Source organism: Serpula lacrymans (assembly GCF_000218685.1).
Source record: "Serpula lacrymans var. lacrymans S7.9 unplaced genomic scaffold SERLAscaffold_12, whole genome shotgun sequence".
NCBI classification, from domain to species: Eukaryota; Fungi; Basidiomycota; class Agaricomycetes; order Boletales; family Serpulaceae; genus Serpula; species Serpula lacrymans.
Window position 1 is genome coordinate 985,739 of NW_006763301.1, and position 19,826 is coordinate 1,005,564.

The 19,826-nt window shown below is 46.3% G+C and overlaps 9 protein-coding genes across 9 annotated transcripts; 5 read left to right on the forward strand and 4 right to left on the reverse strand.

The window, feature by feature from the left end:
- Nucleotides 1-938: 938 nt before the first annotated feature.
- SERLADRAFT_476164 (uncharacterized protein) lies at nt 939-2,645 on the reverse strand (the record flags this gene model as incomplete). The annotated part of the gene is made up of 8 exons (XM_007322130.1): nt 939-1,160; nt 1,217-1,371; nt 1,424-1,467; nt 1,527-1,638; nt 1,693-1,723; nt 1,784-2,111; nt 2,187-2,420; nt 2,482-2,645. 6 exons carry the CDS (start codon nt 2,098-2,100, stop codon nt 986-988), a joined length of 834 nt encoding a protein of 277 aa, XP_007322192.1.
- Nucleotides 2,646-2,870: 225 nt separating this feature from the next.
- SERLADRAFT_417586 (uncharacterized protein) lies at nt 2,871-4,578 on the forward strand (the record flags this gene model as incomplete). Its single annotated transcript, XM_007322131.1, has 5 exons — nt 2,871-3,093; nt 3,142-3,204; nt 3,258-3,318; nt 3,374-4,271; nt 4,330-4,578. 5 exons carry the CDS (start codon nt 2,994-2,996, stop codon nt 4,498-4,500), a joined length of 1,293 nt encoding a protein of 430 aa, XP_007322193.1.
- A 1,217-nt stretch (nt 4,579-5,795) lies between these two features.
- On the forward strand, nt 5,796-7,400 carry SERLADRAFT_417587 (uncharacterized protein; the record flags this gene model as incomplete). The annotated part of the gene is made up of 6 exons (XM_007322132.1): nt 5,796-5,815; nt 5,934-6,001; nt 6,148-6,480; nt 6,535-6,590; nt 6,815-7,139; nt 7,198-7,400. The coding sequence occupies 6 exons, from the start codon at nt 5,796-5,798 to the stop codon at nt 7,296-7,298; spliced, it is 903 nt and encodes a 300-aa protein (XP_007322194.1).
- Nucleotides 7,401-7,663: 263 nt separating this feature from the next.
- On the reverse strand, nt 7,664-9,109 carry SERLADRAFT_441606 (uncharacterized protein; the record flags this gene model as incomplete). Its single annotated transcript, XM_007322133.1, has 7 exons — nt 7,664-7,952; nt 8,022-8,205; nt 8,261-8,533; nt 8,589-8,665; nt 8,716-8,813; nt 8,871-9,008; nt 9,059-9,109. 7 exons carry the CDS (start codon nt 9,107-9,109, stop codon nt 7,664-7,666), a joined length of 1,110 nt encoding a protein of 369 aa, XP_007322195.1.
- Nucleotides 9,110-9,384: 275 nt separating this feature from the next.
- SERLADRAFT_476177 (uncharacterized protein) lies at nt 9,385-11,575 on the forward strand (the record flags this gene model as incomplete). Its single annotated transcript, XM_007322134.1, has 6 exons — nt 9,385-9,745; nt 9,795-10,439; nt 10,490-10,780; nt 10,842-11,002; nt 11,055-11,145; nt 11,200-11,575. 6 exons carry the CDS (start codon nt 9,460-9,462, stop codon nt 11,460-11,462), a joined length of 1,737 nt encoding a protein of 578 aa, XP_007322196.1.
- A 109-nt stretch (nt 11,576-11,684) lies between these two features.
- On the reverse strand, nt 11,685-13,080 carry SERLADRAFT_476178 (uncharacterized protein; the record flags this gene model as incomplete). The annotated part of the gene is made up of 4 exons (XM_007322135.1): nt 11,685-11,728; nt 11,779-12,416; nt 12,477-12,732; nt 12,789-13,080. 3 exons carry the CDS (start codon nt 12,866-12,868, stop codon nt 11,787-11,789), a joined length of 966 nt encoding a protein of 321 aa, XP_007322197.1.
- A 518-nt stretch (nt 13,081-13,598) lies between these two features.
- On the forward strand, nt 13,599-14,726 carry SERLADRAFT_452373 (uncharacterized protein; the record flags this gene model as incomplete). Its single annotated transcript, XM_007322136.1, has 7 exons — nt 13,599-13,679; nt 13,735-13,797; nt 13,874-13,913; nt 13,974-14,121; nt 14,195-14,273; nt 14,321-14,364; nt 14,435-14,726. 7 exons carry the CDS (start codon nt 13,637-13,639, stop codon nt 14,576-14,578), a joined length of 561 nt encoding a protein of 186 aa, XP_007322198.1.
- Nucleotides 14,677-16,585, reverse strand: SERLADRAFT_357874 (uncharacterized protein; the record flags this gene model as incomplete). Its single annotated transcript, XM_007322137.1, has 6 exons — nt 14,677-14,989; nt 15,046-15,229; nt 15,285-15,795; nt 15,854-16,128; nt 16,180-16,251; nt 16,307-16,585. 6 exons carry the CDS (start codon nt 16,529-16,531, stop codon nt 14,736-14,738), a joined length of 1,521 nt encoding a protein of 506 aa, XP_007322199.1.
- Nucleotides 16,586-16,889: 304 nt separating this feature from the next.
- Nucleotides 16,890-19,658, forward strand: SERLADRAFT_357875 (uncharacterized protein; the record flags this gene model as incomplete). The annotated part of the gene is made up of 6 exons (XM_007322138.1): nt 16,890-17,111; nt 17,163-17,558; nt 17,611-17,733; nt 17,790-18,988; nt 19,039-19,125; nt 19,182-19,658. The coding sequence occupies 6 exons, from the start codon at nt 16,932-16,934 to the stop codon at nt 19,213-19,215; spliced, it is 2,019 nt and encodes a 672-aa protein (XP_007322200.1).
- Between the last annotated feature and the right edge of the window lie 168 nt (nt 19,659-19,826).

Consider the following 19,826-nt stretch of genomic DNA (forward strand, 5'->3'; position numbering starts at 1 on the left):
ACCGTCGAGTGCTCGTTGCAAATACAAAAGATTTTGAAAAATATCAAGGAAGTTTTGAAGTCGAAACATTCAAGCTGTATAGTCTGGGCTTCCTAATCATGATGGGATACAGGTCAAAAACTCGTTAAACCCAAATGGGCTACAGTGGTCGTGCTGGCACCGGTACCCAAATAGGAAATCAGTCTCGGGTTTTTGTTTCCCGCGGCTCTCTCACCCAAGTTAGCAGTCAAGTTGCAACGATGTGACCGCTTCTGCCAAATATTTATCAGGACTCTCATTAATCTCATTACTACCATCTATGCAATAAGAAATCGCCTACAGCACACAAGGAAACTAGTAGCCTCGTTCGACTTGAACTTGGAATAGGGCGCTATTATCTCCAAGGTACGCACCTCTGAGCTTTCTGCCTGGCCTTAAAATCAGTCACCCGCTTCCAGACATATGTCGATTTATAGATGCATTCTGTGCGTATTACGCTTGCCTTGACTTTTGGATCAGATTAATAAGTTTCGGCCTAGGCAACGACGACGGTGTGTCTTCGTCCTTTTCCGTGGCTCAAACGTCTTCTAGCCTAGTAGACTTACAGTCCGTTAGAAAAGCCTGATTTCAATCGCTAAATTTGTCCTAGACATCGCCAGAAGAGCACATCCCTATCACTTCAAATTTATGGCTCTCTATTATCCTGTAAATTTCATGTCCTTCGTCCGAATATGCTGTGGCAGGTCAAAAATAAACACGATTTTATGTACTCTGAACTGGTAAACCGATAAAGCCTTGTCCATGACTACAACATATCTGAAGTGGACACTTGCAACGACAATACACCATCAAAATAGCCTGTAATAAGTGCCCACAGACAAATCAAGGACTGCCACACGCTGCAGACAATTATAAAAGGTGACAATTGCGTTGTGATTTTCGAGGCAAACTTTAGGGAGATGACAAGACTATTTATTATATAATTTTCAAGCTGTTTCGATAGAATCTACAAATCATTGTGGCTGTCACGGTTGCCCGAATTTGCTGATGAAGGCAGAAGCAAATTCTGGCGAATTTTATGCAAATCTGCACTGTTCAATTTCATATGCTCCTTGAAATAATTCTCTACTCCACCAAACACATCTCGCACGCAACGCAGAATCGCAGTGATGGTTTCAGGCCTTGAAACAGATAGTGAGTACAAAAGAGCCTGAGGTGGAGACCGAGGCACACTCACAGTGCGCTGAGGAAGATCCTTAAACCTTTAGGGTGGTCTATATATGCCTGGTTACGAGCTTCAAACTCTGCTATCATCCTCGGTAATGCAGACTCTAGGCCAACGTTCGAAAGAGCGTAGTCTTTGATGATGTCTTCATCGGGAACACCGAGTAGCTGAAATTGAGGAGCATAAGTCTATCGCATAGAGCGGGAGTGGTCACCATACCATTAGAAGCAGAGTTATCGCTAACCCTGTCCTGTCCTTCCCAGCTAAATTTGCGGCTTTAGTATAACGAGCGTTTGCGGTCGATTCATTGAGGGCGACTCACCGGAGCAGTGGACCAAGACTGGTTGGTTGGGCCTATCCCTGAGGTGTTTGAAGAAATTACTGAAGACATTTCCCGATTGTTGTAGTATGGCGGCGTACGCAACGATGAAGGCCTACCATAGCTATTGTTAGTACATTTATTTTGTGCTTGACTGAGCATAACTAACTTCTAGAGGGACCGTTTCGAAACCCCTTAGCCTTGTGAGAGCAACCCGTCAATGACAGATAAACATATTAACTACATCAAAACATTCGAACCTCTCAGCAATCTCTGCATAAGTTTGTTCTTCAGGCAGGTCATCTTCTCGCTCAACGTACACCCATTTGACGCCCTCGATGTTGAGAACAAGACCGTGTGGGCGGTCTAAGCGCATGTCAGTTATGGTGGTAATTCGATGTCCAATAAGCTGCCTTTTCCCCATTGCTGTTATGTTTATAGGATCGGCGCCGCGAAAGACAATGTAGGGTCTGATCTTGACATGGGAAGATTTGTGTATCGTGCGGACGTTGTCTATGCCGTCTAAGTGAACAAAGGGCGGGGGCAATTTGGCAGAAGACAATGTGACTTGATCCATGACGGGCGATACTGCAAAGGAACGATCGATGAGCTCCGAGCAAGACCTTTCCACAGTGTGGAATTAAACGAAGTTAATGAGCTTACAGTTGCAGGACGAGGACTGGAGGCTGTTGGCAAACTACCTTTGAACTCGCTTTCTTAGATATGCATCTCGGGAGCACCGGCCCTCATGCTTCAACCGTAGAACCCTTCGACAGAACAAGGCCCAAGCCCTGAGTGCTTCGACTATCATCTGACAGCGGTACGGCAGAGATAAGATGCTGTATGAAAAGAGTCGCGAGCAACAAAAAGGACTCTGTCTAAGATGTTCTCTCGGTGCTGTTCATTTCCGGTATTTCAGCTATTACAGATTCAGAGTGACAGGAAGACATCGACTGACATTATACGGCTACGACAGGGAAATCAGCCTCGTCAAGGTACCAAGAGACTGCTTACGATTACAATGAGTTGCAGAGGTGCCACAGTGTGTTTTCGTCGTGTTTTTCTTGGTTGTGATGCATGCGACGAATTTTGACATGATCGTTGTTGACATCTACGAGCCACAGTAAGTGTTGATACTGCTGCCATTATTGATGCATTGATGCTCGTTGCAAGTACAAGTGCAGCTGAATAGGTGAAGAAAGTAACCAAGTCCGAATCGAAGCTTTGGATGATCATCCCAAACAGGAAACTTGATCAATCAATTTGAACGCCTCAGTTTGATCCATCTTATTTTCCCACGGTTGACTCCATCCGAGTTGGCAGTCGACTTGCAAACTCGGCACAATCAGAGCTCCCGTTATCATGCCTCTTGTCTTCCCTGCCTGTTGTTCGCTTCCATAACCTTTAAATACGCCAGTCACCCTAATATACTTCTATCCACAAACTATTTTCTGGTACTCCAAATTTTGAATGTATTCTGTACTCGTGACGTTTGTCTTATTATCTTTCAAGCTATGCCTTGTTCTTGTGGATCACGTATATAGTATTAGGTCCTGGCTCAGCAATGATGGTGTGTCTACTTTCTTTACTCGAACTTCTTGTACTTAGGGTTCATCAGGACGGCCTGACTTCGATCACTACGTTTCCACCAAGATTTTACCTGCAGAGCACATCCCTACCAGTATGCTTTGACTATTTGAACTGCAGGTCATCATCTCACGCGTAGGTATATAGATCACACCAAGAAACGAATTATTGCTGTCGGTGACATACACGGCATGCACCACTCGTTTCAGTATGTTTTCAACTGCTTCGTCTTCCATTTATCACTGTTGACGCCTTTTTCTCAGCTCTCTATTAAATCAAGTATCATACGACCCAAACCACGATACACTGGTACATCTAGGAGACCTTGCCATTCGGTCGCCCTTATCCGACTCTCTAGCCGTGCTCTCTTTCTTGGAAAGCAACAACATTATGGGCGTCAGGGGCAACAATGATCACAAAATTATCCGGTGGCGAGCCTGGATTGACTGGATTTCACAGCTTCCAGATGGGAAGGAATGGTTGGCTGACGTAGATGACAAGCTATTTAGGATGGGCGACGACCCCGATTTTAACTTCAAGCGGTGGTTGAAGCACAAGAAGAGCAACAAGAAGTGGCTGAAGAAGATTCCAGACGGATGGAAAATGAACAGCGATCACTTCAAGGTCGCTCGTGCGATGTCGCAAGACCACTATGAATACCTCGCGTCGCTCCCTCTTGTACTCCATGCCCCCATAGCGCACACTTTCTTCGTACACGCAGGTTTATTGGCTTATGACGTCACCCGCAGTCCAGCACATCCCGACCAACCTCTTTCTCATATCCCCGCACTTCCTCACATTCGGGCGAATGTGTCCCTTCTTAGGGACTTGCAAGAGAAGGCTCTTTTGCATGATATCCCGCAGAACAGAGACCCGTGGGTTCTTATGAACATGAGGAAGATCAAGAAGGGCGGCAGAATTTCCAGGGGTCACACCAAAGGCCTACCGTGGTCCAACTCATATAATGATGTTATGAACCGCTGTTCTGGGTTTGTTGGCACCAGTCTGAATTCCGTCGTTATCAACTCGGATAACAAGTTTGAGTCACCCGATGACGATACCGATCAGCTTCCTTGCTATCCAGCGATGGTAGTGTATGGACATGCAGCGAGCACAGGCTTGGATGTGAAAAGGTGGTCCATTGGATTAGACACGGGTTGCGTAAGTGACGATGCATTGATGTCTGCCGTTGTTGTATTCTGATAATTATGCTGGTCAGGTTTACGAACGGGAATTGACAGCCGTTATCCTCGACTGGAAATCTTTCCAGTCATCGCCCTCGTCAGACATAACGGCTGACGAGAATGACTTGGGGACCTCGTCATCTCGTATCGCCTATGGCGACCATGGACAGGCTCAGATTGTCAGCGTGCCGTGTCGTTCTTCGTGATTGCCTCACAAGATATACATCGTTTTGTTACTCTACAGCTCAACTGCAATAAAACAATAAAACTAGTCGAGATCGATAACTTTCAGTCAACGGCTGGAAAACCTTACAACAAAGAACGAGCACATAAGGAATCGTTCTAATCTTCGTCTCGAAAGCCTCTCATTCCTCATCCCTAGATGCTCAAGTAGAAGGTTCCGACCGAGCATCTCCTTCCTGGACACTAACCGAGCATGATACATGCTGAGGAAAGAAGATCCCGCATTAGGTGCGTCACGAATGGCTGCAACATCTTCCATACGCCCCGATTACCCCCGATGAGTGTTTTCTGTCAAAAACGTCAACGTTTTTCTGGGAGCTGCCTCTGCTCTCCAGATTGAAGTTGACTGTCCAGAAAGAGTCGCGCATATATGAATTGCTGATCATTGTTGGAAGTGGAAATAGGCAGCACAAGTAGCGTGATAATTGTCCCCACGGCATTTGATGAACCCCCGGAAATTCAGTAGAAGCTATAGCCTATCAAAGGCTTGCCTCGAACTACTTCACGTGCATGTTTGACTATATCATCGTCTCAGAACGACCGTCCACATTTTCTACAAGATATATTTTGATTGACTATCATTATGGGGAATTAGGTCGGAAAATTGGGGAAACTATATGTTCTCCCTACAGAAACAGTCTGCCATATCAGTACTTTTGTTTGATAGAGGAAGACTTCTTTCGGTAAGGTCCTGCACATGACACATTTTCTACTCACAAGTGGCCGAGGAAATGAGGTCTTTTGTTTATTCGCTCGGTTTCAATCTTACTCGCTCGCGGTTATCCTTACCTCGTTTCTTGCCTTCATATACCAGGACACGACAATCTCATCATGATGCATGATCCTTTGTGCTTTCTGCTCATAACCTCTCCTACCTGGTCTGTAACTGCCCACGAATATTCATCTAGTTCCACAAGTTCATCAAGATACTAGCAGCGAATTCAATTGAGACTTTGGAAGTGAGCTTAAGGTATAACAAAATCTCTCGAATTCAGCCTATGATATGTGGTGTTGATTCCGAACGTCGCTAGATACGAGTCTCTGATCTAAGTGCCAGTGACGAGCTACTTCGGTCCATTACCCCCTGAAAATTATCTACCGTAGGTACCTTTTCTACATATCGCTATATCGATATCTCAAGCAGCCCGTCTGTAAAGGTGCAAACCGAGCCTACCCATGTCGTACATCCAGTTCTCTTCGCCTTGCTTTGTTCGTGGAAAAACTTCCGGTACTCGCAACGCTCCTCTAGTTCATCATCATGGCCATACCGCCAACAGTGTAAGCCCATCGATACCGGGAACTCATCCCTGTCGTCTGATGTAGATGACATAATATCTGCTACACTACCTTCGCGCTCGCCTTCTCCCGCTTCGGTTTGTGGTTCTCGTGTTTTTAGAAGGTCCAATGCACCACCACCCCAACGCTTTGTGCAAAGCACCACACAGGCCACTGCATCCTCCATCAGTACGCCTGCACGAACCTCGACCTCACGCTTACCGGCCTCTTCCTCTTCCTCATCAACCCAATTGCAACGCCAGAACCAACGGCAAGGGGATCGTCTCACACAACGGCGATCGAATAACCCTGTGATTACACCGTCGAAGCATAAGATCAGATCGGGGAGGTGGACTGGTGCACGAACGTAGCGACGTCAGAGGGCATTCACCCGATATCAAGCCCTCCCATTCCCGCAGTCCCTAACACCACAGATGGTGATCTATTCGTCCATGCTTACCTAGAAGGGTCGATCAAAAAATTTCAAATATGGTTCGTGGATGTGGGTAGGAAATCATGGGTCAAGGCTAAAGCAGACTTGACGGACGTTCATCCAACGCTGAAAGACCATCGTCTTAAGTTACCTTCTTCGCCTGGTCAACCTCCGACATGGGTGACTAAAAAGACGGCATCAATGTACAAAGGACGCGAAAACAAACAAGCCAGGGGTAAGTGATTTTGCAGATTGCTGTCTTGATTGCTGTTTGAACTTTTTGGTGCAGCATTAGTGAGGGCTGGTGATCAGGGAAGTTCGAGCTCGAACACTGGGAAAAAATCGGTGACTCTCCAATGACTCGCCCCTATCGCGAGTCCTGTTGTGCACTTGTCCTGACAATTAGGGCAAATGTTCGAAATCCATTACATGCCTGAGCAGAGTTTTGAAGGGAAGCTTCAGTAGACAATGTGTAGACTATGAATCTAAAGATATCCAATTACTACAATGTATTTTTTGCCATGTTGTTGTAGTATCTTCAAACATCTCTCATGACCATCGATATCTAGTGTCCACCAAAGTGGTATCAGATCCCGCTCACCTTTCTTCTACGAATATCACACTCTTCGAATCCACCCAACCTGTCTACGAAATACGGTTGTACCAATTCTGCTACTATTACGCCGGGTTTAGCAATTGTCCATGACACTGCAGTCGTCATTCGCAAGCTGCGCGGAAAGAGAAGTGGTGTCGAAGTAGATTTCATCGATAAATCACCGGATGACGAATTCGAATCGTTCACGGAGCTCTTAGAGCAAGCGTACGATGTTTACTATAGGGCAGTAGCTCGCAAATATGTGCAAAACACTGTAGCCATAAAGGAAAGACCCTCCTGTATGTATGAGAAAGAGGGCCGATCTAAATCATGATGCATGATGCTTGAAGCTTGAAGTCTTCAGGTTGGTACCTAGTTCTAAGCATCTGCAGAGCGTCAACTTTATGGAAGAACTCCTGGTCATTTCCTTTTTCGAGTCCAAATTCATGTTCAACTAGTCTGTGTCGGTTCCTTTCACTCCCCTGAACTGTCGTCGTCAGCTTCGCTCATCTGTCGGTCGCAACATCCTCTAGTCATTGCCTTTGAAAACAGTCGCGCCCTCGATTTGCTTATTTTCCACCACTGCGATCTTGCCAAAACTTTGTAGAACGATGGGGTTGGGTGCTTTCTGTTTTCTATGTATCTATTCTGGCTAGAATGTACATTAAAACCAGGACGATATTGTATGTGCATACCATGTTGTTAATTAATTCCTATATTCGGCGCATATAGGTGGACCGTAGATTATCGGTGCAAGTGACAGTAAGCATCACAAGCGTGTCGAGTCGAGTCGAGAAAATTGATAATGGACCTATGTTTACCATTACGCAGTGCTGTGGATGATACCGCATCCTAAGCACCAGTCATCAAGCCAGACAGTGGCACTCTGGCCAGGGGAGATCGCTTTCTGCGGCTCGTCGAATATTATACGGAGGTGACCGCCCCCCTCTCTGTATAGATGAACAGTACATCCAATGTCAGGCATGACGTGTCGAAATTTCATACGTGCCTTCAGACCAGCCCCATCTCGAAGAGCTTGCGGAATACTATCTGCCCAGATCCATGCCCAATTCTGGACTAGAAGGGAGCTGCAGTACAGTGCTGGGTGGTCTCTGTCAACGAGGTGCAAGATTCACGTCAATTTCACACGATGCGCACTAGGTTGATGTAGGAATACCTACGTCCCAGGAACAACATGAACCGTGTTCTTCTCAACGTCCTTTTGTGCGACGAACATCTTCTCCGGCAAACCACAGATTTTCGCACCTTGGCCAATAGTATATGTCCACAGACCTTGATGAGTTCCAAGTTCTGCTCCAGTGTTCAAATCAACGATAGGACCGGGATTTGGTGGGATGTATTGCGCTATTTCCGTAACAGTCAGAATCATGCAAAACATAACAGTGGTTTTGCACCTCACATATGAACTCGTGGAATTTACGCTTCTCTCCAACGAAACAAATACCCATGCTCTCCTCTCTAGCTGCTGTTGGCAACTTCCATTTGAGTGCTAGCTCTCTGACACTTTTCTTCGTTAGATCCCCGAGAGGAAAGAGCGAATGAAGAAGTGCAGCTTCAGATATTGATGATAAATAATATGTTTGATCCTTAGTGAGATCGTGAGCACGAAGCAACCTTGGGCGACAATGTGAGGTAGAGTCGAAAGGCATCCAATCTTTACGGGCATAGTGACCTTGTGTTGTCTAAATAAGTGGGGAAAGTGGGATAATCTTCATGTGAAGGCTTACCTGTGGCAAGCCATGGGGGGTTGGACGAGGCGGGATCCTGAGTAAGATTATCAATCAGTGCGCCAAATTTCACTTCCCTGAAGAATATGGTAAATTCAGCAAAGTGACTAACTGAAATATCACTTACTTATTACACCAGACGTCAGGATTTGGTGTGGCACCCATCTCCCATGTTCTGAGAGACGGCTCAAAGACGCGTGTCCAGTATTCTCGAGATAAATCAACCTGGACAGTGATGAGCTCATGTTAGAAAAAGAAAAAGGAAGTATATTAGGTTCATACCAAACGGCAAGGTATGTCTAGCAGCGCGCATACCCGTTGTACGTCCTCCCAGTCCTTTTCCCACTCACAACCATGGTCAGAGCCAGACTCGTCTCGGGTATCCCAGTTCCGCATAAAAACAGCCGATAGGTCATAATTCTGACAGCCAAAGATCGATATTTGGTGGTGTAGGTGATGGGCTGACGTACCTTTTCTGCCAGGATTTTTGCAGTTACAGAAGAATCGACACCTCCAGACATAGCCACGACCACTACACGACGAAGAAAAAAAATGTAAAATTTGACAATCATGTGAATTGAGACCAAGCTTCACCTTTGTCACCAGGGATAGGCTGCTTGTTCCCATGATATCGTCTGTAATGTAGTTCCTTGATAGATGGTCTCTGTGTAAAATACCTACACCGCTGAGCTGCTACGCTCAGGTTGGTGGCACGTCTAATGATCATGTCCAAGCGTGACCTCGACGCGTGACCAATGTGACTCATTAACGCGTCTTGATCTTGTTTAATATTCCCACGCCCTACTTTACTGCCACACCCTGTCACAGTACTAAGACATCGAGGTCGCTGTCGAGCTCATCGTCCGCAACGATGCCGCGAGAACCTGAACGCAGAAAATCAAGCATAGGAAGTCGCAGGGGCCCTCCAAAACGACATATCCCATTTCGCGGCGACGACCTAGGCCTGGGCAAGAAGACAGGCATTACTGTTGACTATGTTGACCCGGACTCGGATGAATTCGAGCCTTTTGTAGAGATCATGAAACAGGCAGACAAAAGACCCCAACCACAAGTAAAGACAAAGAAGAAGAAGGTATCTCTCGCCCCACCTTTGGAGCTCGATGAGGATGGAGAAATGTCTATGGATCTCGCAGAAAGTGAGCGTGCAAGCATATCATCATGCACGCAACTCACCATTTCATACAGGCAATCAAGGCAGTCCTTTGGCATACTTCACGAATGCGCATAGATCAATTGCTCCGAATAGCATTAACAGAATTGGATCCTCCTCTCGCGCCATTCCACGCGTTTCCGATGTCGATTATGACCAAGTACCTTCCCCTCGACCCCGTTCTTCTCTATACTCCAGACGCTCTTCTTTGGCAAATGGCGCAGGCCCATCGAACCTTTCAACATCTCACACTGCACTCGATCCAGAACTAGGCTTTGAGGACGCAGACGGCGGGTTTGATGACTACGAGCCTCCAGAGAATAATGCATCCCCTGAAGTCAGTCCGAGAAGAACAAGCTTTACGCAAATAGATCAGGATGGTGAAGATGAGGAGGAAGCTGCGGCAATAGAAGAGGACATTATCAGTCGCCCTCAGTCTTCGAGGAAGGGGAAGGGGAGGGCAGATCCGACTGTTAATGATGATATCGAGCAAGGTAGTGATGAGAATGTCGAAGATGAAATAGCTCGAGGACTGGAAGATGTAGACAACGGTGAAGCAGATGCAGAGGAGGACCCAGAGAATGACCCACCTGCTAAGAAGACTCGAACAGAAGAAGAGCAAACGAAGAAATCAAAGGGGCGACCAAAGAAGGCCGACAAGGTGATGCAAAGTGCTGAACGTAAGTGTTTTGAGCGTCGTGTGTACATACTACTTATCTTTTTTGTACAGGATCGCCAGATCCACAAGAAGTTCGACGCGGAAAGCGACATCGATATCAGCCCCTGGAGTATTGGCGTCAGGAGCGCGTAAAGTATGGTCGTAGGGACTCGGGAGTCACACTTGTGCCGCAGATCAAGGAAATTATACGAGTTCCAAAAGAGCCTATAGTTACACTGGGGAAAGTGTCAAAGAAGCGGAAACGACCATCGAATCCTAAGAATCCTGAAGAAGGATGGGATGACAACACGGAAACAATGGGGATCGTCAAGGACTATGTTACAGGCGAAGAAGTTGAGAGACGTGAGTGGACGTCTATACTGGTCAATTTTGATATTAATTTACTGATCTGGCTATTTGTCAGGTGTTGCGTGGACCAGTAAGATGGTACAGCCAAAGCAAGCAGCAAATAGTGATTGGTTGTTCCAAAAAATATTTGGAGACGGGGATTTCATAGCAGCTGGTCAACTTGTGATACCACCAAAAGGTCGTAAACCAAGTAAAGGCTCAAAAGACAACACATACGTTCGTATCATGTTTATCATAAAAATATCTAATTCCGAACTTAACCTCATAGGTCTTCTATGTGGTTGAGGGTGCAATTAGTCTCCAAATACACGAAACCGACCTTGTCCTTGCAACAGGTGGTATGTTTCTTGTTCCTCGTGGTAAGTCTCAGTTCACCTCCAAGATACGTGCCGCTTGTTTACTTGGGCTACTAGGCAACACATATTTTATCGAGAATATCTGTGATCGTAACGCCAAACTCTTTTTCACCCAAGCCCGGAAGGTTCCGATGTCAGACGAAGAGTTCTCAGACCGCATGGCGCAGTCAGTCCCACCTTCTGTCAGACCAAGGTTTTCTGATTCTGCTGGGCCCTCAGTGGACCCCCGTGGAGGAAAGTCTTCTAGTGCTGCCGTACCACCAGTGAAGAAGGAGAAGAAGGGTACAGGAAACAAGAGAGCAGCTTCGACGAAAGTCTGACACATCATAACTTGAGCCTGTAAAAACCCTTCATGTACAGCACTGATTTTCGAGGTACATACTTCATTATCATTTGACTTATTGATTTACCCCAGTCACATTCCATGTATCTCACATCTCACACGGCCGTGTCACTGAGGGATTATACCGTTGGATTTCAGCGTGTATGCTTGCGTTAAAGCCGGTAGGCAGCTTTTACATTTTCTAATGTCACTCCGTTGTGATTGTCAAGACCACGTGATTGTGATTTGAGGACATGGTATGTACTGATAGGGACTTATAAACAAGTTCACGTAGAAAGACAAAAGTTGCATACCTATGAGATTATAAATCAAGAGTAACGACTTCACTAGAATACCCCATTTGAAGCAGAAGGCAAAGTCTGCTAGAACACTCATCCCAGGAAGCCTCACAGACATCCTCTACGGGTATATTACTAAGGTCGACAGGAACCACTCGTGCAGAACTTAAATAGGGCGGGTTAGATCCCAGCCGCATGTGTCCGTTGTGTCCGCGATAGTCATACGGGAAAATGCACGCTTGCAGGCCATCTGCACCGAGCCAAAATGCGCGGCGAGAGCTCAGAGTTGCATTTAGATGCCATGCGTGGTTGAGTCCTTTCCATTTTATCTCGTATTTTCGGATGCACGAATCGTCCAGTGATGAATAGTCCCGATCGCCGCTGTCGATAATTTGCATATGGTCTCCAAAGTATATAACGAGCGGCCCCTCGTGGCGACCCGTTGAAGAGTTCCAAATTATGGGACTGATAGGGTTACGGTACATTCGGTGAGATGGGCATGGTGAAGGAAGAGGCTGCTGCCAAATAGGATTGGTCGGGATAGGTGTAGTACCATGCGAGAATTTAGTTGCTGGGTCTGGAATATCGGATATGGCTACAGCATTTGGATTGAAAACTAGCATAGAACGCTCAGAAAGAAAATATACACGACGCTGCAACAAAGTAATATAGGGATAAATATTTTTGCTGGGATTTCAAGCCACCATACTCACGTATAATTCGGGACCTAGTAACTCAGAGTTAACATCAATAACAAGCCCTTGGTGATTTGAATCGGAAGTGCTACGGATATGCACGGAACCGGCTAATAAATCCGGGATTGCAGCCCACAAGTTTCCTGATGCAGACAAAACGCAAGTGTCTGAGACAGAGTTGTGAGGTATGTCGACGATCAATATCTTCTCGAAAGAATGGTTTTGCATGTTGAGACGGAACATTCCAAGTTTAGTGTAATGTGATTCAGGCGACCTAGGTCATATGATTATTCACCGGTATACTACCCAGAAGGGAGATAAAAGACTCACCCCACATTCAACATGATGATACTAACCAAAATTAGAACGTTGTGTTCAGAATCGAAAGCAAGAGACATTCGTTGTCTCATGCTACGTCCCCGACCTCCATATTGGAGACTACTCTCTGTACATATGGGTTCATGAGAATCGATAGTATGCAGATGCAACAACCCCTTGAAGCCAAGAAGAACGACAAACTGCCCCCCAGGTATTAGTTGGATAGTGCGCACCCCTGGGAGATAGGGAAACCTCCTAATTGTACGAGGAACTATGAGATCAGAGCAACAACTACGTTCCAGGCGAGCTGCAGTTATGACGCGTTTCCTGAGCTCCGCAGACGACATGGTAGGTAAATCTACGCCAACCCGACAACGTGCCAAAGGAGCGATTGATAGGATATCGCGGTATGCATGATCCCAGACAAAGCGCTCATTCATAAGATCGTTTAGAAGTTTACATGTCTATTCGACGCATAAAGGAAGCTCAGCAGAAACATATTAATGAGCACGATAGCGGCACGCACCCTCTCCAAGTTCAAGATGTCACGAACAGGAAGATACAGAGATATCTCTAGCCATATGTCTGGCTTCAGGTAGCCCAGAAGTTGCATGGTGTCAAAGATGCTTGATAAGGCGGTCCTTGCTGACTGGATATGCACCTTTGTGTGGGACTTGCGTTGTGCAAAACATAGCCTTCATTACGGATACTGTAAGCTGAACTTCAGGCTGAGGCATATGACTGGCGGATGCCGAAAACTGGACCGTTTGAATTTTGATAGCCGCTCCTTCAACGTCCCGTTCCGTGTCCCCAGTGTGCACTGGCACGATCATAAAGACTTTCATATCAATAACGCTCAAATGCGAGCAGTCGTTCAACGCGTTGCATCTGCTTCTGTGACAGGTAAAGGAGCTTCTTAATGAACATCATGATTTGGAGGAATAACGAAAGCCCACAGTCAACAATGAAGTAATTTCCCAGATTTCTCGAGGTCTGATGGTCCTCGTTGGCATTGGCACCGGTGCGTTCAGTAAACGGTTGCTTGCTCGTACATGGGCGTCCTCATGTCTGATTGAGGAATTGTCGGATCAAGATAGATGATACTCTTACTGATGTTGAAACACTGTCCAATAAGATGTAAATGATAGTTATCATAATATCAGTATCACGCTGATCTGCGTTCCACTCTTTTTTCAGTTTGTCACTACGTGTTTTCTCAGATGCAAATAGTGCCATGTGGAAAGCCAGTGTCAAGGACATACAAGGAGAAATTCTATGCGTATCTCAGTTCACACTAATGGCCAACACCACAAAGGGGAACAAACCGGATTTTCACCGTGCCATGGTACGTAGATCTCTTCTCACAGATCCCACGACTCCTAGAATCCGTATCTGATTCAAGATCACTATTTTTCAAGTCTACAGATCTGTCGCGGCAGCTCTATTCCACGTTTTTAGAAAGAATGCGACAACGCTACGTCCCTGACAAGATAAAAGGTGAGTTAATATAGCACTGAATACTCGCGGCTACTTAATCGTCTTAGACGGTCAATTTGGAGCTATGATGGATGTCAGTTTAACTAACGAAGTATGTGTTACATGCACCTGTATTTGACCTGTTCTCAGTGCACTGACTTCACTGTTTCCTTGGCATGCAGGGACCTATCACGTTTACTTTGGATTCACGGAAGTTTGAGTACATTGATAGTGCCAGCGGTAATAATTCAACAAAGAAAGTGAAGGCAGACAAGGAGAATCTTTCTAAATACGCTGAAGGGGAGTCTATGCCAGAAGGAAATTAAATGTCCGCAGATGGATGGACGAAAAACCACTGGCCACGATACTGGATAACGAGCACAGCTAATTACAAACTAAGTGATACCAGTTTATTGTTGGTATGTGAGTGGAGCAAATGTATATTCTAGCGTGATATCGAAATACGCAGAAACTAGACATACGTTATAGCATACCTCCTACAAGACCCACAATAGCCTTCGTCCTCCAGCGAACTTTCCTTTCATCACCTTTCCAGGGGACTGCCCAATGCCTCAATCCTACTACCTCTTGGCGAAGCGTGTGTCTCAAGGCCTCTGAGGAGGTCATCATGATGAAAGATAGCTCAGTGTCCAGATGAGATGAGCGTGAGTTGAGATTCGTGGAGCCGAAAAGTGTGAGCACTGGGGTGGTATCGGGTGACGGAGATAACCAAATGCCTAAGGAGATTGCGGAGGTCGGGAACGAGGAAAGCGCACACAATCATAGAACCTACCTTTTGCGTGATAAGTCCATCCGTCTTTCTCCCACTCCTTCAACCGTACATCGTTATTAAGTGATTTTCCCGTCGATGATATTCTCCCTGCGGCTCGTGCAGCTCTCATGAACCGCTGTTCCAAAAGCGTGTATCCTTCTGGAATTAGTCCCGAGAGTCCACCTGAGCCATAAAATCCATTTGCCTAGATATATCTTCAGTGACATGCGCGGAAATTGAAACCATGCTTGTTCGTTCACCTTTGGGCTTGCGGCAATAATATCGCATCCAATAGATGAGTTGAGCACTAAATCCTGATAAGGTTTGTACAAACCGAAGTAACCGCTTGTTAGGTCCATGGATGGGTTACTGGATTCAATACATCGTTGAGAATTGAGATGTTCAAAGAGTAGCGATAGACTTTGTTCTTCCTCACGAATGTTGAACTGACCCGCCTGTATGACGGGAAATAGTAAAACATCGTTACCGGAGGCGCCTTTGAGCTCTGGCGAGCAAAGTGAAGCAGACAAGTTAGAATACTGAAGCTTTTTCAGAGCGCTTTCAGCTTTCGACTGGAAATTCCACGGTCCTATGTCACGGTTAAGCCATTCAAGAGAATGTCCATTTGTAGTATTTGAAGGAAGCAATCGATAAGAAAAGTTTGAGATTGTTCGTAGGAACGAGAAACAATAGTTTGTCAAAGCAGGTTGGGCCGAGAAATGGAAGTAGCGATCTTGTCGATCCGTAAAGTAAGACTTGTTGAGGTTTGCGCTTGGCAAGGCTATAGTCCGCATATTGAAACGTTTTGGAAACCAACGTACCGACTCACCCACTTATGATGACCTCGTCATCAGCCCCATAAATTTTAGCATGCCATGTTCCCCACCCTTCGTTGAATCGCGGGGGCACCATTTCCGCCATAACACCTTTCAGCTTGGGACTGCGGAAAAGAGAGATGTGTATCCTATCTTGATACTGGCGCAGTAGAGGCAAGAGAGAGAGAATTGGAGAGGAGGGTCCTGGACGAGTGGACCTGTTGTAATCCAGTGTGAGATAGACATGAAGGTCTGGATTTCTCGACAGTGCCAAGTCTAGAGTGTCTATCTAGATGTCATTAAGTGAAGCGCACGCAAAAAACACGATGGATTCGCGCACAAGCTCATTTTCTGAAGATCCAATGTACAAAGAGGACAGGAATATTCGTTTCCGGGCTCGGAGAATGATGTTCTGAAGGCCAATGGGTATTTTCGAAGTGGAAGGAGTTCGGTTCTGATGTACTTACTAGGAGACTTCGATAGAAATCAGCAGGTTCAGAGAGCACGCGCACGCTTTGTGAGGGTAATGAAAAGCACGGCTGTTTCGCGGCCAAAGAAGACGCGAAGTCACGAATGGTCGGGTCCAAGCGAGATGTGGTGATGCTGTGTATACGCTGGGCATCATGCAACCTGTAAGACCAGCTCCTAGGTAAACGCAGTCTTTTCGCACTGAGCTGGGCAATGGCAAGCATTGGACGGCTGCAGGATATTCGGTTCAAAATTTGAAGAATACGAAATCCGCGAATGTTTTGTGGCTGAGCGCTGAGCGAACATGTTAAGAAGCGAGCTGACAAAGATAACTCCTTTTGGACTTGCTTATCTTGACGTCTTCAGATCCTTGTGGCTGGGATATTAATGGCGGCGGGATTACAGGTGGTTCATTTACTTCACGTTGAGGGCTGCCTCCAGCACACCTTCTGACAAAAAGCCTGCAAGCTGTTTCTGTCCTGAACCACAACAATTGCTATGGGTTCGCTGTTGACCATGGCGGCCAATGCATCCGTCTCTGGCAAGGACAGTCCCCGTGGATCTGCTTATCTTGCCTCAAAGATAGGCTCTCTCCTCACTTTCCCTTCTAGCCTCCTTTCCCGTATGCGGAGAATCGATGGTTTTCTCAACCAGGATGCAAAGTCTGTTCTCGAACTCCAACGGCATGAATTTGGTCATCCTGGCTCTAACGTAGCTCACACCATCCCTCCCCCTATTTTTGCACCCTTGCCGGGTCCATGGGGCTTCCTAATGTCTGGTTATATCGTCGGTTTGATTGCAATGGTAAGTGACTTATCTCTGTAAGTTTATCGCCTTATTTATACGCTTTCCAAGACCTTTATTCTGCACCGAATCCAGAATATAGTGGTCCCACCCCAGCATCGTCCCCCCCATCATCAGCGGCATCATCAATCCGTCTTGCGCTCGATTTATCACTCGATCTTTCCCTTAGACTTCTCCTCGTCAATATGTCGTCTTATCTTTCGCTTACCATCCCTCTATTTCATCAGCAAGGCACTCTTCATGTGGACAATAACATTAATCCATATGTCTGATTACCTTCCTCCCGAAAGCTCAAGTTGGTTTGAAGGAGCTACTCAATGGATTGCGCAAAGAGAAATGGAAGATCTATGCTGGTTCACGTTCTGCTCTGTTTGTGGGGCTTTGTGTGTTGAGGCAATAACACGTGGCCTAGAAGGTGGAACCAGTCGCGCTTCACCATTCAATCTCGTCGGTATCGCGATATCTTGTTTAGTCATAACGCTAATATCCTCTCATATAGTTTGGATATGCATTTCTCCTCCATATATATTCATCGCCCCTGACTCATGACCTCAAATTGGAGGGAATGACTTCTCGTCCAGACAAACACGTTATATTCACCATCATCTTGCCACTATTTCAAGTAGGTACTACTCTCGTCTACAGCTACAGCTAATCTGAAACTAACGAATCACATAGCTTGCAATGGTTCATTTCATCGGTATTAGGCGACGGTGGTCACACCAAAGACTCGTTCCGTCATCAATTATATCAATACTCTCGCTCACACATTTTCATGCTGTCCTTTGGTTTTCAGAATCATCGTATCCTCTTCTCAACTACATGCCATGTCTTTTCGAATCAATATTGGTTTCAGTCACGCTACTCGCTATATTCCTCGACATCATGACCCAAATTTTGACAGAAGGCTCCATCACGCGCCCCCTATTCGGGCATCATGCAAACCTCCTTCCAAAATGGGACGAAGACTTCTCTATCGCCTTGCTGCGCTTGGGCACAGCAAGCCTAGAGGCATCAAGCGTAGCAGGCTTAGGGAATGAGGTCGGTGGCGTTGCAGCGTTGGAGCCGACCAGTGGCAGACCGCAAATGGAGTACGGAACTCTCGAAATGAATCGTAACGGTGTCACTTCAATCTCGCCAGCCGTGGAAGCAAAGGGAAGCCTGAGGAAGAGAAAGAGAGGATTTGCAAATGAAATTAGGAGCATCAAGGCGATATCGAATGATGGTGATCTTTGGATCGACATGGCATGGTATCGAGAACTGGCGAAATTTGGAGTAGGTGTGGGCCGCTTTTTGAAAGGCCTATGGAAGTTATTTTGGAATGCGGTACGGGAGCGCTCGCTGCGTCATGGTCCTCCCTTTGCCTTGGAAACAGATGAAGATGCGACGATTCCCATTCAGGACAATAATGAGCAGAGGGATGAAGTTTTGCTTGAACGTTTTGCCAGAGGAGAAGACATCAGCGATGACGAAGAGGATTTCGAACCTCCGCCAAGATCACGGTCAGACTCGTTTGGCACGCCATCTTCCGCGTCAGACGTTGCAGGCGATGAGATGGACCAAGGCGAGACTGCCAACCTCTACGCAGATTTCTCCTCTATAGCGGAGACCACTGCTCCGATTATGCTTGCCCATATGGCAAATGCGTCCTTTTCGCCCCTTACTAGGCGGCGATACAACAATCTAGTCGCTAGGGCATCTGCTAACTCCTCGTCGATCGATAATAGAGGTGAAAACTGGACCGAGATCGCATCCGACCAGCAAGGTCCCGCGAGAACAGCATGCAGCTCCCGGGCAGATGATGCACAAGCAGATTCTCGTAGGAACTGTGTTATATGTACAGTGGAAGCTCGACAGATCATCTGCTGGCCTTGCCGGTGCGTATCTGGGTGTTCTAAGCTGAAGCAATTACTCATTGTGACAACAGATGTCTCGCATTATGCGATGAATGTCGAGGAAACTTGGCCACACATGCCACTGCGTCCAAACACAGATGTCCATGCTGTCGACAGAAGTAAGTACAGTCAACCGTTTAACAGTGTCAAACGCTGACCCACACCATTTCCACAGCGTGGAGGGCTATTCGAAGATATATATACCTTAAAGGGTGTAATAGTAAGCTTGTTCTTGTAGGATTACCACGAAATGCTCCTGTTTGCAATTCATATTCACGTACACCATCTCAAACGCTATTCCAGACCCTGCTGATACTGCCATCGCGTGATGCTAAACGAAGGTGACCAGACGAAGGGAAATTACCATCCGTCACCTGGAACTCACCATCCTGAAGTCACAGTTGATAAGCTGCTGAGTTGGGATTATCCGTAAGGAGGAATCGATCGTACACGAATCCAAGTGGCCCATCGATGATACAACGGGCCGCCCCTTGGGAAATCCGATGCGCTGAGCGTAATTGCATGTTCGACTACCGCGTGGTGAATGGGGATGCGCTACGCCCCGGTATCATGATAAGTACTGGCCCGGTAACTGCTAAGTAGCATATCAATAGACAGTATATTATTAGTGACAGGTTAAATTTGGTCCCTGCTGTCCGTAGCCTGATGAATGTCTTAATATAGACCAGCCTAAAACGCTGGTACTGTGGAAACTCAAGCTCAGATTCATAAAAATAGGAAATTATAGGCGATTCTGTATCAGGTTGGATGGGTCAAAATATATAAACAGATGGTAGAAAAGAGACAGCGCACAGTAGCC